Raw genomic sequence first — 13409 nt, forward strand, 5'->3', positions numbered from 1 at the left:
GGTGATGATTGAGGCTTTTTGATTTTGCCAGAGGTATATTCAACTTCCTCTGTCACATTCTGTTGGTTATTTTGTACAAATTTTGCCTTCCGTGTGGTGTTTAGTAGATAGTTGTAGATTTGATCGGATTCAGGTCTCTTTTCATTTACAGTAGTCAAGATACGCCTAATGGTCCAACTGGCCAACAAGAAATCATTGATCTTTTATTTACCCCACAAGGGTACAGAGCGAACACTTGGGAGGGCGCTATGATGATCCAAACCAATATTTTGCTACCTGTTGCATCAGACTAGCTTTGAAGAATATTATTTGGATTTTAGATTCGCTTTACTACCCCATCATGATTGTGTGAGCAAAGGAGTTATTTTCAGCACCAACACTTGGTCTTGGTGTATTTTGTACCTAAAGAAGTTAAGAAAAATCAAAGATAACATAACTATGGAAAATAGTAAGAGTATTTTTTTTTATTCATTGATGGGATGTGGGCATTGCTGGCTCAGCCAGCATTTATTACCCATCCTTAATTGCCCTTGAGAAGCTGCTGGTGAACTATCGTCTTGAACCACTGCAGTCCATGTGATGTAGGTACACCCACAGTGCTGTTACAGAGGGAGTTCCAGGGTTTTGTCACAATGACCATGGAGGAACAACAATATACTTCCGAGTCAGGACAGTGAGAGGCTTGGAGGAGAACTTCCAGGTGATGGTGTTTCCATCTATCTGCTGCCCTTGTCCTTCTAGATGGTAGTGGTCATGAATTTGGAAGATGCTGCCTAAGGAGGATTGGTGAGTTCCTGTAGTGCATCTTGTAGATGGTATGCACTGCTGCCACTGTGTGTTGGTGATGGAGGGAGTGAATGTTTGTGGATGGGGTGCCAATCAAGCGGGCTGCTTTGTCTTGGATGGTGTCAAGCATCTTGAGTGTTGTGAGAGCTGCTCTCATCCAGGCAAGTGGAAAGTATTCCATCACACTCATGACTTATGCCCTCCTAGATGGTGGCAGACTTTGGGGAGTCAGGAGGTGAGTTACTTGCCGCAGGATTCCTAGCCTCTGACCTGCCCTTGTAGCCATAGTATTTATATGGCTAGTCCAGTTCAGTTTCTGGTCAGTGGTAGCCACACGCACACGCACACGCACACGCACACGCACACGCACACGCACACACACCCCCGCCCCACCGGATGTTGATAGTGGGGGATTCAGCCATTGGTAACGCTATTGTTTTGTTAAGGGCCGAGGATTCGATTCTCTCTTGTTGGAGATGGTCATTGCCTGACACTTGTGTGGTGCGAATGTTACTTTCCATTTGTCAACCCAAGCCTGGATATTGTCCAGGTCTTGCTGAATTTGGATATGGACTGCTTCTAAATCAGAAACCTAATTAAATTAAATAAAATAAAGCTGGCATGGCATGTGATATGGTGCAGCTATAGCATGTAGGAGGTGGTGGGCATCTGTGATCCACAGCAACCACATTTGTGGTAAGTGTCTACTCAGAGTTGATGACCAAAAACCTGAGCTTTGGACATTGCAATGCATCAGGGAGGGGGAAAGTTATCTGTGCTTAAGGAGGCAGTCACATCGCTTAGGCAAAGTACTTCAGATTTGGTCGGTGGTCAGGGACAGGAGGGTGCAACTGCAAGTGAGGCAGGTATGAGGATCCAGAACGTAGCAATGGAAGAGCCTCAGCACCTGCAATTGTCCAACAGGTTTGATTTTCTTGCAGCTTGTGTGGATGAGAGCAGAGACTGCAGGGAGGATGAGCAAACTGACCACAGCGCCGTGATGCAGGAAGGTATTCAAGTGTGAGGAGTAAAAAGGAATGTAGTTGTAGTTGCGGCCAGTATAGTTAGGGAGGTAGATACTGTTCTCTGCAACTGAGAATGTGAATCCTGAAGGCTGTGTTGCTTGCCTGATGCCAGGGTTTGGGACATTTCCTCAAGGCTGGAGAGGAACTTGGAGCAGGAGGGGGAGGAACCAGTTGCCATGATCCACATGAACACCAATGACATAGAAAGGATTAAGATAGAGGTTCTGCTGAGTGAATATGAGTAGCTGGGGCTACATTATAAAGCAGAGCCATAAAGGTAACAATCTCTGGATTACTACCTGAGCCACAAGCAAATTTGCCAAATTTGCAGATGATACAAAAATAGGTAGGAAGGCAAGTGGTGAAGATGATACAAGGAGTCTACAGAGGGATATAGACAGGTTAACTGAGTGAGCAAAAACTTGGCAGATGGAATACAATGTGGGAAAATTTGAGGTTATGCACTTTGGCAGGAAGAATAGAGGTGCTGAATATTATTTAAATGGAGAAAAACTGCAGAAGGCTGCAGCACAGAAGAATTTGGGAGTCCTTGTGCATGAATCCCAAAAAGCTAACATACAAGTTCAACAGGTAATAGGGAAGGCAAATGAGATGTTGGCCTTTATTTCAAAGGGAATGGAGGATAAAAATAGGGAAGTCTTGCTAAAACTATACAAGGCACTAGTTAGTCCACACCTAGAATACCGTGAACAATTTTGGTACCCTTACCTAAGGAAAAATATACTGGCGTTGGAGGCAGTCCAGAGAAGGTTCACGAGGATGATTCTGGATATGAAGGGATTTTCGTTTGAGGAGCGATAGAGTAGTTTGGGCCTATACTCATTGGATTTTAGAAAAATGGGAGGCGATTATTGGATCATATAAGATTCTTAGGGGGCTTGGCAGGGTAGATGCTGAGAGGTTGTTTCCCCTTGTGGGAGAGTCTAAGACCAGAGGGCATAACCTCAGAGTAAGGGGACACCCATTTAAAACCGAGATGAGGAGGAATTTCTTCTCTCAGAGGGTAGTCAATCTGTGGAATTCTTTACTGCAGAGGGCTGTAAGGCTGGGTTGTTAAGTATATTCAAGGCTGAGATAGACATTTTTAAATCAGTAAGGGAATCAAAGGTTATGGGGAAAAGGCAAGAAAGTGGATCAGCCATGATCTCATTGAATGGTGGAGCAGACTCAATGGGCAGAATGGCCTACTTCTGCTCCTATGTCTTGTAGTCTAAATTGGCACGGGGAAATAAGATCAGAGAGTTAAATGTGTGACTCAAAGATTGGTGTGGGAGAAACAGGTTTTAATTCATCGGGATAAAAACAAAAAAACTGCGGATGCTGGAAATCCAAAACAAAAACAGAATTACCTGGAAAAACTCAGCAGGTCTGGCAGCATCGGCGGAGAAGAAAAGAGTTGACGTTTCGAGTCCTCATGACCCTTCGACAGAACTTGAGTTCGAGTTCAAGAAAGAGTTGAAATATAAGCTGGTTTAAGGTGTGTGTGTGGGGGGTGGAGAGAGAGAGAGAGAGAGAGGTGGAGGGGGGGTGTGGTTGTAGGGACAAACAAGCAGTGATAGAAGCAGATCATCAAAAGATGTCAACAACAATAGAACAAAAGAACACATAGGTGTTAAAGTTGGTGATATTATCTAAACGAATGTGCTAATTAAGAATGGATGGTAGGGCACTCAAGATATAGCTCTAGTGGGGGTGGGGAGAGCATAAAAGATTTTAAAATATTTAAAAATAATGGAAATAGGTGGGAAAAGAAAAATCTATATAATTTATTGGAAAAAAAAGGAAGGGGGCAACAGAAAGGGGGTGGGGATGGGGGAGGGAGCTCACGACCTAAAGTTGTTGAATTCAATATTCAGTCCGGAAGGCTGTAAAGTGCCTAGTCAGAAGATGAGGTGTTGTTCCTCAGGCCCTTAGCATCTTCCTCGAACAGAGGCCCGAACAATCCCCATCCACCACTACTCTCCTCCGTCTGGCTGAACTTGTTCTCATGCTGAACAATTTCTCAATTTCTCCTTCAACTCCTCTCACTTCCTCCAAATAAAAGGTGTGGCTATGGGTACCCGCATGGGCCCCAGCTGTGCCTGTCTCTTTATGGGGTATGTGGAACATTCCTTGTTCCAGTCCTACTCCGGCCCCCTTCCACAACTCTTTCTCCGGTACATCGATGATTACTTCGGTGCCGCTTCATGCTCTCGTCGGGACTTGGAAAAATTTATTAATTTTGCTTCCAATCTCCACCCCTCCATCATTTTCACGTGGTCCATCTCTGACACTTCCCTTCCCTTCCTTGACCTCTCTGTCTCAATCTCTGGTGATAGACTGTCCACCAATATCCATTACAAACCCACTGACTCCCACAGCTACCTCGACTACAGCTCCTCACACCCCGCTTCCTGTAAGGACTCCATCCCATTCTCTCAGTTCCTTCGCCTCCGTCGCATCTGTTCCGATGATGCTACCTTCAAAAACAGTTCCTCTGACATGTCCTCCTTCTTCCTTAACCGAGGTTTTCCACCCACGGTGGTTGACAGGGCCCTCAACTGTGTCCGGCCCATCTCCCGCGCATCCACCCTCACGCCTTCTCCTCCCTCCCAGAAACATGATAGGGTCCCCCTTGTCCTCACTTATCACCCCACCAGCCTCCGCATACAAAGGATCATCCTCCGCCATTTCCGCCAACTCCAGCATGATACCACCACCAAACACATCTTCCCTTCACCCCCCCTATCGGCATTCCGTAGGGATCGCTCCCTCCGGGACACCCTGGTCCACTCCTCCATCACCCCCTACTCCTCAACCCCTTCCTATGGCAGTACCCCATGCCCACGCAAAAGATGCAACACCTGCCCCTTCACTTCCTCTCTCCTCACCGTCCAAGGGCCCAAACACTCCTTTCAAGTGAAGCAGCATTTCACTTGCATTTCCCCCAACTTAGTCTACTGCATTCGTTGCTCCCAATGTGGTCTCCTCTACATTGGAGAGACCAAATGTAAACTGGGCGACCGCTTTGCAGAACACCTGCGGTCTGTCCGCAAGAATGACCCAAACCTCCCTGTCGCTTGCCATTTTAACACTCCACCCTGCTCTCTTGCCCACATGTCTGTCCTTGGCTTGCTGCATTGTTCCAGTGAAGCCCAACGCAAACTGGAGGAACAACACCTCATCTTCCGACTAGGCACTTTACAGCCTTCCGGACTGAATTTTGAATTCAACAACTTTAGGTTGTGAGCTCCCTCCCCCATCCCAACCCCCTTTCTGTTTCCCCCTTCCTTTTTTTCCCAATAAATTATATAGATTTTTCTTTTCCCATCTATTTCCATTATTTTTAAATATCTCCCCACCCCCACTAGAGCTATACCTTGAGTGCCCTACCATCCATTCTTAATTAGCAAATTCGTTTAGATAATATCACCAACTTTAACACCTATGTTTTCTTATGTTCTATTGTTGTTGACATCTTTTGATGATCTGCTTCTGTCACTGCTTTGTTTGTCCCTACAACCACACCCGCCCTCCACCTCTCTCTCTCTCTCGCTCTCTCCGCCCCCCACACACACACCTTAAACCAGCTTATATTTCAACTCTTTCTTGGACTCGAACTCAAGTTCTGTCGAAGGGTCATGAGGACTCGAAACGTCAACTCTTTTCTTCTCCGCCGATGCTGCCAGACCTGCTGAGTTTTTCCAGGTAATTCTGTTTTTGATTTTAATTCATCGGGCACTGGTGAGGAAAGGGGGAACCGAAACATTGGGACAGCCTTCATCTGAATCACTCTGGGACCAATGCACTGGGGAATCGTGTGACGAGGACCATAGAGAGGATTTTAAACTAAATAGTGGGGGGATGGTATGGGCTTGCTTCAGGGTAGATTTGGAAAGTTGAGGAGAAAGGACAAGGCTATAGTGCAGGATAGCAAAACAGGTAATGATAACAGAGACAGAGCCTGCAGAGTGGACCAGCAAATAAGGACGGAGTAAGAAAAAATTCCCTGAGCTGATAGTGCGCTCTTTCGCGCATACAATCAACAGAGCGCACTCATCTCCCTAAGGCTAAGTGCTGCCTCAGGGAGATCGGCTCCACATTAAAAAGTGTTAAGAACAGAAAAAAATAGTTCCCTGACATTTCCCCTCATGTGACACTGTCACATGAGTTGGGACATGTCCATCTCTTTTAGTTACACTTTTATTAAATTTTTAAAAACCTACATGAAACCTCATCCCACCTGTGGATGAGGTTTCATGCTTTTTCTAATGCCCGCCAGGGCTCCTGGCCTGCCCGCCAACCTTAAGGTTGGACAGGCAGGTCCACTAATTACATTAATTACTTTTGTTAGGCACATTGCTGATTTGGCTGAACCCCAGCCGACCTGAAAATTGAAATGAGGCAGGGTGACGTCGGGAGTTCTGCCCGATGTCATCCCGCGTCATTTTACACGTCAGTGAGCGGGAAACCCTGGCCCATAATACAATCAGGCAGAGTTGATATGTTTTGTGGAAGGGAAATCAAGTTTGGCAAATTTATTAGAGTTCTTTGAGGATCTAACATAGATAAAATAGATGTAGTCTATTTGAATTTCTAAAAAGCACTTGATAAGGTGCCACATAAAACATTACTCCAAGATAAGAACTAATGGTGTTGCGGCTGGTATATTAGCATTGATAGAGGTTAGCTAACTAACAGGAAACAGAGGCAGGTTTGTGGTGGGGTGGGTCAGGGAGTGGTGTTGGGTGCCTATAAAATTTTCCGGGTGGTCTCCCTGCCTGCTCCAACCTGTACATAATTTTACGTGAGGCAGGCGAGGCCGAGGATGGCCCACCCACCCTCGCCTCGTTAAAGGCCTTTATGTGGAGGAAGGAGTTCAGAGACATGGGAGGACACCCTTAGGTTTGGATGGGGGAGTGCCTTCCTCAAGGGCCCTCTTTCCGCATCAGGCACCCCCCCCCCCCCCCCCAAATACTTACCTAGTCCTGGACTCTTGAGACTTAGAATCTGGGGACTGCTTGTTGTTCCAATCCTGGCCGCCGTTGTTGCTGGGACTACAGAGCCACTGGTCAATCAGATTGGCTGGCAGCTTTCTGAAGTGGGAGTTCCATCTGAGTGAGGGGTGGAAGCCACATCTCCAGCCAATTAATGCTCCACAGAGTGGAGCTGTGGGGCTGCCGTGATTGGTGGGGATGCGTTCCCCACTGACTCTTTGGGTGGCAGTGCGGGAAACCCCGCCATTTGAAAATGTCCACAGAGTCAGGATAATTGGATCATTTTCAGGTTGGCAAACTAACGAGTGGAGTGCCAAAGGGATCAGTGCTGGGGCCTTAATTATTTAGTATCTCTATTCGAATGAAGGGACCGAAGGTATTTTAGCCAAATTTGCTGACGATACAAAGATAGGTAGGAAAGCAGGTTGTGAGGAGGATACAACGGGTCTCCAAAGTGATATAGGTTAATTAAGTGGCCAAAAAATTGATAGAATACCATTTGGGAAAATGTGAGGTTGTCCTCTTTGGCAGCAAGAATGGAAAAGCAGAATATTATTTCAATGGAGAGAGACTGCAGAATGTTGCAGTGCATAGGGATCTGGGTGCCCTTGTATGTGAATCACAAAAAGTTAGCATGCAGGGATAGCAAGTAATTAGGAAGGCCAAGGGAATGTGGGCCTTTATTGCAAAGGGGATGGAGTGTAAAAGTAGGGAAGCCTTGCTACAGGGCATCAGGGAGCCATTGGTGAGTACTGTGCACAGTTTTGACTTTCTTAATTAAGGAGGGATATACTTGCATTGGAAGCTGTTTAGAGAAAGTTCACTTGGATGATTCCTGGGATGAAGGATGTTGTCTTAAGAGGAAAGATTGAGCAGGTTGCGCCTATACTCATTGGAGTTTAGACGAATGAGAGGTGATCTTATTGAAACATATAAGGTTCTGAGGGGCTCGACAGCGTCTGCTGAGAGGCTGTTTTCACTCATGGGGGAATCTAGATCTAGGGGGCACAGTTTAAAATAAGATGTTACCCATTTAAAATGGAAATGAGTAATTTCTTCTCAAGAGGATTGTTAATCTTCGGGTTTCTCTTCCACAGAGGGCAGCGGAGGCTGGGTTTTTAAATATATTCAAGGCTGAGTTAGACAGATTCATGATTGACAAAGCAGTCAAGGGTTATGGGAGGCAGGTAAGAAAATGATATTAAGGCCACAATTGATGAGCCATGATCTTATCGAATTGTGGAACAAACTCGATGGGCTGAATGGCCGCCTTCTATTTCTTATGATCGATCTTATGAAAATTAATAATATTATTTGTAAACAGGGTTTATCCATTTAGCTATCAGATTCATTAAGTGTCTTAAAAACAAAAAAACTGCGGATGCTGGAAATCCAAAACAAAAACAAAAACAGAATTACCTGGAAAAACTCAGCAGGTCTGGCAGCATCGGCGGAGAAGAAAAGAGTTGACGTTTCGAGTCCTCATGACCCTTCGACAGAACTTGAGTTCGAGTCCAAGAAAGAGTTGAAATATGAGCTGGTTTAAGGTGTGTGTGTGTGGGGCAGAGAGAGAGAGGTGGAGGGGGGGGTTGTGTGGTTGTAGGGACCTACAACCACACCCCCCCTCCTCCACCTCTCTCTCTCTCTCTCTCTCTCTCTCTCCGCCCCCCCCACACACACACCTTAAACCAGCTTATATTTCAACTCTTTCTTGGACTCGAACTCAAGTTCTGTCGAAGGATCATGAGGACTCGAAACGTCAACTCTTTTCTTCTCATTAAGTGTCTTACATATTTCTAATCTTGCTCTGAACAAAGAGTAAAATGCCAGAAATTAATGAATTTGAGGGAGAATTTTTCATATGCCAGGAAGGGGCGGGGGTGGGCGTGGAGCCAATCGCCACCCGCGATCACCTGCCCGCTGCCATTTTACGCGGGTGGGCCAATTAAGGCCAGCCCAACATAATGCGTGGCCAGTAGCACTCAGCGCTACCTGCATGGGCGGGGGAGGAGGGCGAGTCAGAGCTGCCTCGGGGAGATTGAATGGATTATAAAACTTTTCAATAAATAAAGTAAAAATATATTTAAACATGTCCCCTCGTGTGACAGTGTCACGTGAGCTGGAACATGTTTGTGAAGTATGGAAAATGGTATTTATTTATTTTATCATTTTATTTATTAAACCTTCAGGAAACCTCATCCTGCCCTTGGATAAACTAGTTTAATTACTGTTTTAATGGCTTTAATAGGCCTCTGGTGCACACTCGCTGAACGAAATATCAAAATGACACACAATGACGTCAGAGTGCATGCTTGACGTCATCACATGATATTTTACGCGTCAGCATGTCAGGCCTGCCCCGCGTGCTGACGGCAGTATTCTGCCCATAATTTAGTTACTATTTTGGACATCATAAATACTTCACCATATTGAGTGTCTTCGCATTATATATTTTTGTGATGAGTTTTTTTTGTCTTTTTATTGTCTTTTGATCCCATTGCTGTCATGCTTTGCCATCAGCTGGGATGGCATCCTTTCAGGAGCACTCATTTCTGAGTGATGGTCATCTTTGCTAGTCTTAATTATCTTGACAGTTGTACTTCTGTGGGACATGACACTGGGAACAGATTGCTAATTAACTGTTCTGATATGTTGCCTCTGCACCCCCATGTTGCAGGCATGCTTTCAAGACAAAAGGTAGGGGGGAATAAATGGTTCCCTTTAGCTGATTGAATGGTATAGCTAATACTGTTTGAGAAATGATAAAACTGAATGCATGTGCGATTAGTCTGTTGGAGCGTTCTGTGCAGCTCATAACCGATGCTCATTCCTGTGTTGGTCCAAATCGTCCATTAAGTAAACTTTCTGAAAATGTATTTTAGTTCCTCTTATTTGTACAGTTTGTTGAATTTTAGTTCTCTAGTTTCCAGAATGTTTGGATTTTTCAGAGTTAAGTGTTATGATCAGTTCAACAATCTTTATTGCAGCAGTTTTTGGCTTCAACTTTGTTCTCTTAAGCTTACACTTGCATTTTTACTTTACTAGCATTGGATTCGCCTGGAGATCTTCCCCGATGTCCTTGTTCATAGACTAAATATGGTTGTGGATCCTGCTGACAGCAGTTATATGCCTTCATTAGTCGTGGTCTCTGGTAAGTTAAATACCTTAAGTGCCATTTGTATACTCTTGTTTTCGCTTAGGTAAATATGTTTCTGATCAAACATTTGACCATGCTTCGTTTCAGGTGGAAATTCATTAGATAATCTTATCGAGCTAAAGACGATCAATATTACCCCTACAGATACCGTGGTAATGCTTCTCAATGAATGTGTGGAGGTACGTGTTCTCAAGGAAATTTTAATCTGTATGCGCATTCGCTCTAAGAATAAGAATGTGTTTTGCCTTTTATTTGTGTTTGCTGCTATCTCCAAAGTCCAAGTAACCAGTAGAAATAATCACTCAAGCATCTTGAGTTGAGAAGAAACTGTTTTGGTGTTTCGGTGGACTTTCATTCTTGGACAATATCAACACTGTCATTTTCCAACATTGTTGAAATGTTTGTTATTAAATCTACGTCTGTGTGTGTAGTAAAAGCTATATAAACCCTTTTTTGTACATATATTCAAGGCCACATGCTCAATCTTACTATCTCTAGTGGCCTCTTCACAGACTTGGTTTTGATTACAGAACAAGCCCAGCTATGATTTTGGGCAGAATTTTACCGGCCCTTGCAGGCTGGGGGACTGTAACATTCCCCGGACGGCCTTTGTGTTGCCAACATCATCCCAGGTGAGGCCCTTAAGTGGCCAACTAATGGCCACTTAAGGACTGCTTCACACTTTGCTGCAAGTTTCAGGTCGACAGGAGATCAGGGGCAAGGCAGAGGAAGGCCAGCAGGCTGGCTTTCTCAGGCTTCAGGCGGGAGCAGGGGGTTGGGGGGGTTCTTCCCTCATGATCCCTTTGGTGTCGGTCCCCCCCCCCCCCCCCCCCCCGCGCCACTGTAATGGGATTGGCCAGTAGCCCCCTCAGATGGGACTTTCTCCCAAGTGAGGGGCTGAAGTCATGCCCCAAATCAATTAGCACTGTGCAGAGCCTAATTGGCTGTGGGGATGCTGATAATGGGCTTCATGCATTCCCTGCCAACCTGTCCTCTCTCTGATAAATCCCGCCCTGTGTGTCTCAACATTCAAATCCCCTGAACCTCTTCAAATACCACTTCCTTCTGCATCTGAAGTCCTAAAAAAAAGTCCCAAAAAATGTGCAAAACTAATGAAGGTGCCAGACTTCAATGCTGAACAGGATAAGCAGCAGATGAAATTCGATTAGAGAAATATAGCCTGTTTCACTGGGAAACACAAAATTTAAGAAGGGACTAACGCTTTATTTTATTTGCTTTAAAGTAAATGGAAAATTCAAGAAATTATCCTGATTGACAATAAATTGAAGCTACTGCAGCAATGCTCAGTGGAAGTGAATGAGGCAAATCAAATGCTGCATTGATAGGACACTATTGATCTATATTGATATAGTGAATTGACTTTCCTGCCTTAAAAACCTCCAGTAGCTCCATCTTTAAGACCCTCCCTTAAACTCTTCTGACCAAACATTGGTTGCTGTTCTCAATAAGCTCCTTCAGCAAGCAACTCACTGATTTTGCCTCTGAGAAATGTCTTGGGAGATTTTCCTTCTACAATATAGGTGCTATATAAATGCAAGTTGTTTGAGTCATTATTGAGAATGGTAAAGCAATGTACATTGTCTGCTTTACAGCCATTCCATGATCTCTGAAGCACTCTCTCGTGAGATGCATAACCTTTGGGAAACGAAGCATTACTGGAGTGGGTATTTACAAGAAATACTAGAATAATATATGGGCTTAAGCGCCAAGGCCCAGCCTTCATTACACCTTTCTCACTGGTGTTGGGCATCTTTCATTCGGATCCCTCGGTCTTTTCTATGTACCATAGATCCACCCCACTATTGTCTGTTTATACCATTAAGGATGAAAGTATATGCACATAATTAAGCTTACTTTGCTCCTACTGTATATTGTAGTGTTTTTCACATTGTAGTTCTGTTTTGTTATTCCTGTCCAATGTAACAGAGGTGATCATTGCTAGTCAATACACCTTGAACTCGGTATTCAGACAACGTTTTTTACTTTTATCAAATTGTGAACCACAATTAATTTACTTTAACCATGCCTCATTTTCTCAGCAGCACAGATATATTGAGATTGCAATCAAACAGTGCAGAAGTTCTGGGATTGATTGCAAAATTCATGGCTTGAGCATCGTAGGACGTATCAGAGCAGAGGATGAGGATCTTGCTGCAAACTTCCCTTTCCTTGCTTCAGATAATGAGGAGGAGGAGGATGATAAAAGCAATACTGGAAGGTACTAACATGTATACAGTATTGGTCACCTTATTTAAGAAAGGATATAAATGCATTAGAAGCAGTTCAGGGATGGTTTACTAGACTAATGCCAGGAATGGGCAGGAGGAAAGGCTGGACAGGCTAGGCTTGCATCTGCAGGAGTTTAGAAGAGTAACAGGTGACTTGATTGAAAGGTATAAGATACCGAGAGGACTTGACAGGGTGGATGTGGAAAGGATGTTTCCTCTTGTGGGAGAAGCTAGAACTAGGGGTCACTGTTTAAAAATAAGGGGTCGCCCATTTAGGACAGGAGGAGGAATTGTTCCTCTGAGTCTTTGGAACTCTCTTTCTCAAAAGGTGGTGGAGGCAGATTCTTTGAATATTTTTAAGGCAGATGTAGAAAGCTTCTTGATAATCAAGGTTGGTGAACGGCCATCGGGAGTAGACAGGAATGTGGAGTTGTGGTTGTTGGAGGTCAGTCATCTCAGCTCCAGGATATTACTGCAGGAATTCCTCAGGGTAGTGTCCTCGGCCCAACCATCTTCAGCTGCTTCATCTTCCTTCCATCATAAAGTCGAAGTGGGGAAGTCTGCTGACGATTGCACAATGTTCAGCACCATTTGCGACTCCTGAGATGCTGAAGCAGTCCATGTCCAAATGCAGCAAGACCTGGGCAATATCCAAACTTGGGCTGACAAGTGGCAAGTAACATTTGTGCCATACAAGGGTAAGGCAATGACCACCTCTAACAAGAGAGAATCCTACCATCGCCCCTTGATGTTCAATGGCATAACCATTACTGAACCCCCCACTATCAACATCCTGGACCCACCATTGACCAGAAATTGAACTGGACTGGCCATATAAATACGGTGGTTACAACAGCAGGCCAGAGGCTAGGAATCATACAATGATAGCCTACCTCCTGATTCTTCAAAGCCTGTCCACCATCTGTAAGGCACAAGTCAGGAGTGTGATGGAATGCCCCCTACTTGCCTGGATGACTGTAGTTCCTACAACACTGAAGAAGCTGGACACCGTTCTGGACAAAGCAGTCTGCTTGATTGGCACTACATCCACTCCCTGCACCACAGGCGTACAGTAGCGGCAGTGTGTACCACCTACAAGATGCACTGCAGGAATTCACCAAGGCTCCTTAGACAGCACCTTCCAAACCCATGACCACTACCACCTAGAAGGAAAAGGGCAACAGATAAATGGGTA

At 44.8% G+C, this 13409-nt stretch overlaps 1 protein-coding gene across 8 annotated transcripts in view; it reads left to right on the top strand.

The window, feature by feature from the left end:
* herc2 (HECT and RLD domain containing E3 ubiquitin protein ligase 2) overlaps positions 1-13409 on the top strand; it is a 255191-nt gene that overhangs the window by 157914 nt on the left and 83868 nt on the right. For 7 of the 8 annotated variants that reach the window (XM_041199292.1, XM_041199297.1, XM_041199298.1 and 4 more), the window contains 3 exons: positions 9854-9959; positions 10053-10144; positions 12026-12204. In XM_041199292.1, the coding sequence (XP_041055226.1) occupies positions 9854-9959; positions 10053-10144; positions 12026-12204 (377 nt within the window). The remainder of the gene's footprint in view (positions 1-9853; positions 9960-10052; positions 10145-12025; positions 12205-13409) is intronic. The other variant, XM_041199293.1, reaches the window with a different exon arrangement.

Source organism: Carcharodon carcharias, chromosome 11 (assembly GCF_017639515.1).
Source record: "Carcharodon carcharias isolate sCarCar2 chromosome 11, sCarCar2.pri, whole genome shotgun sequence".
In the NCBI taxonomy this organism is placed as follows: Eukaryota; Metazoa; Chordata; class Chondrichthyes; order Lamniformes; family Lamnidae; genus Carcharodon; species Carcharodon carcharias.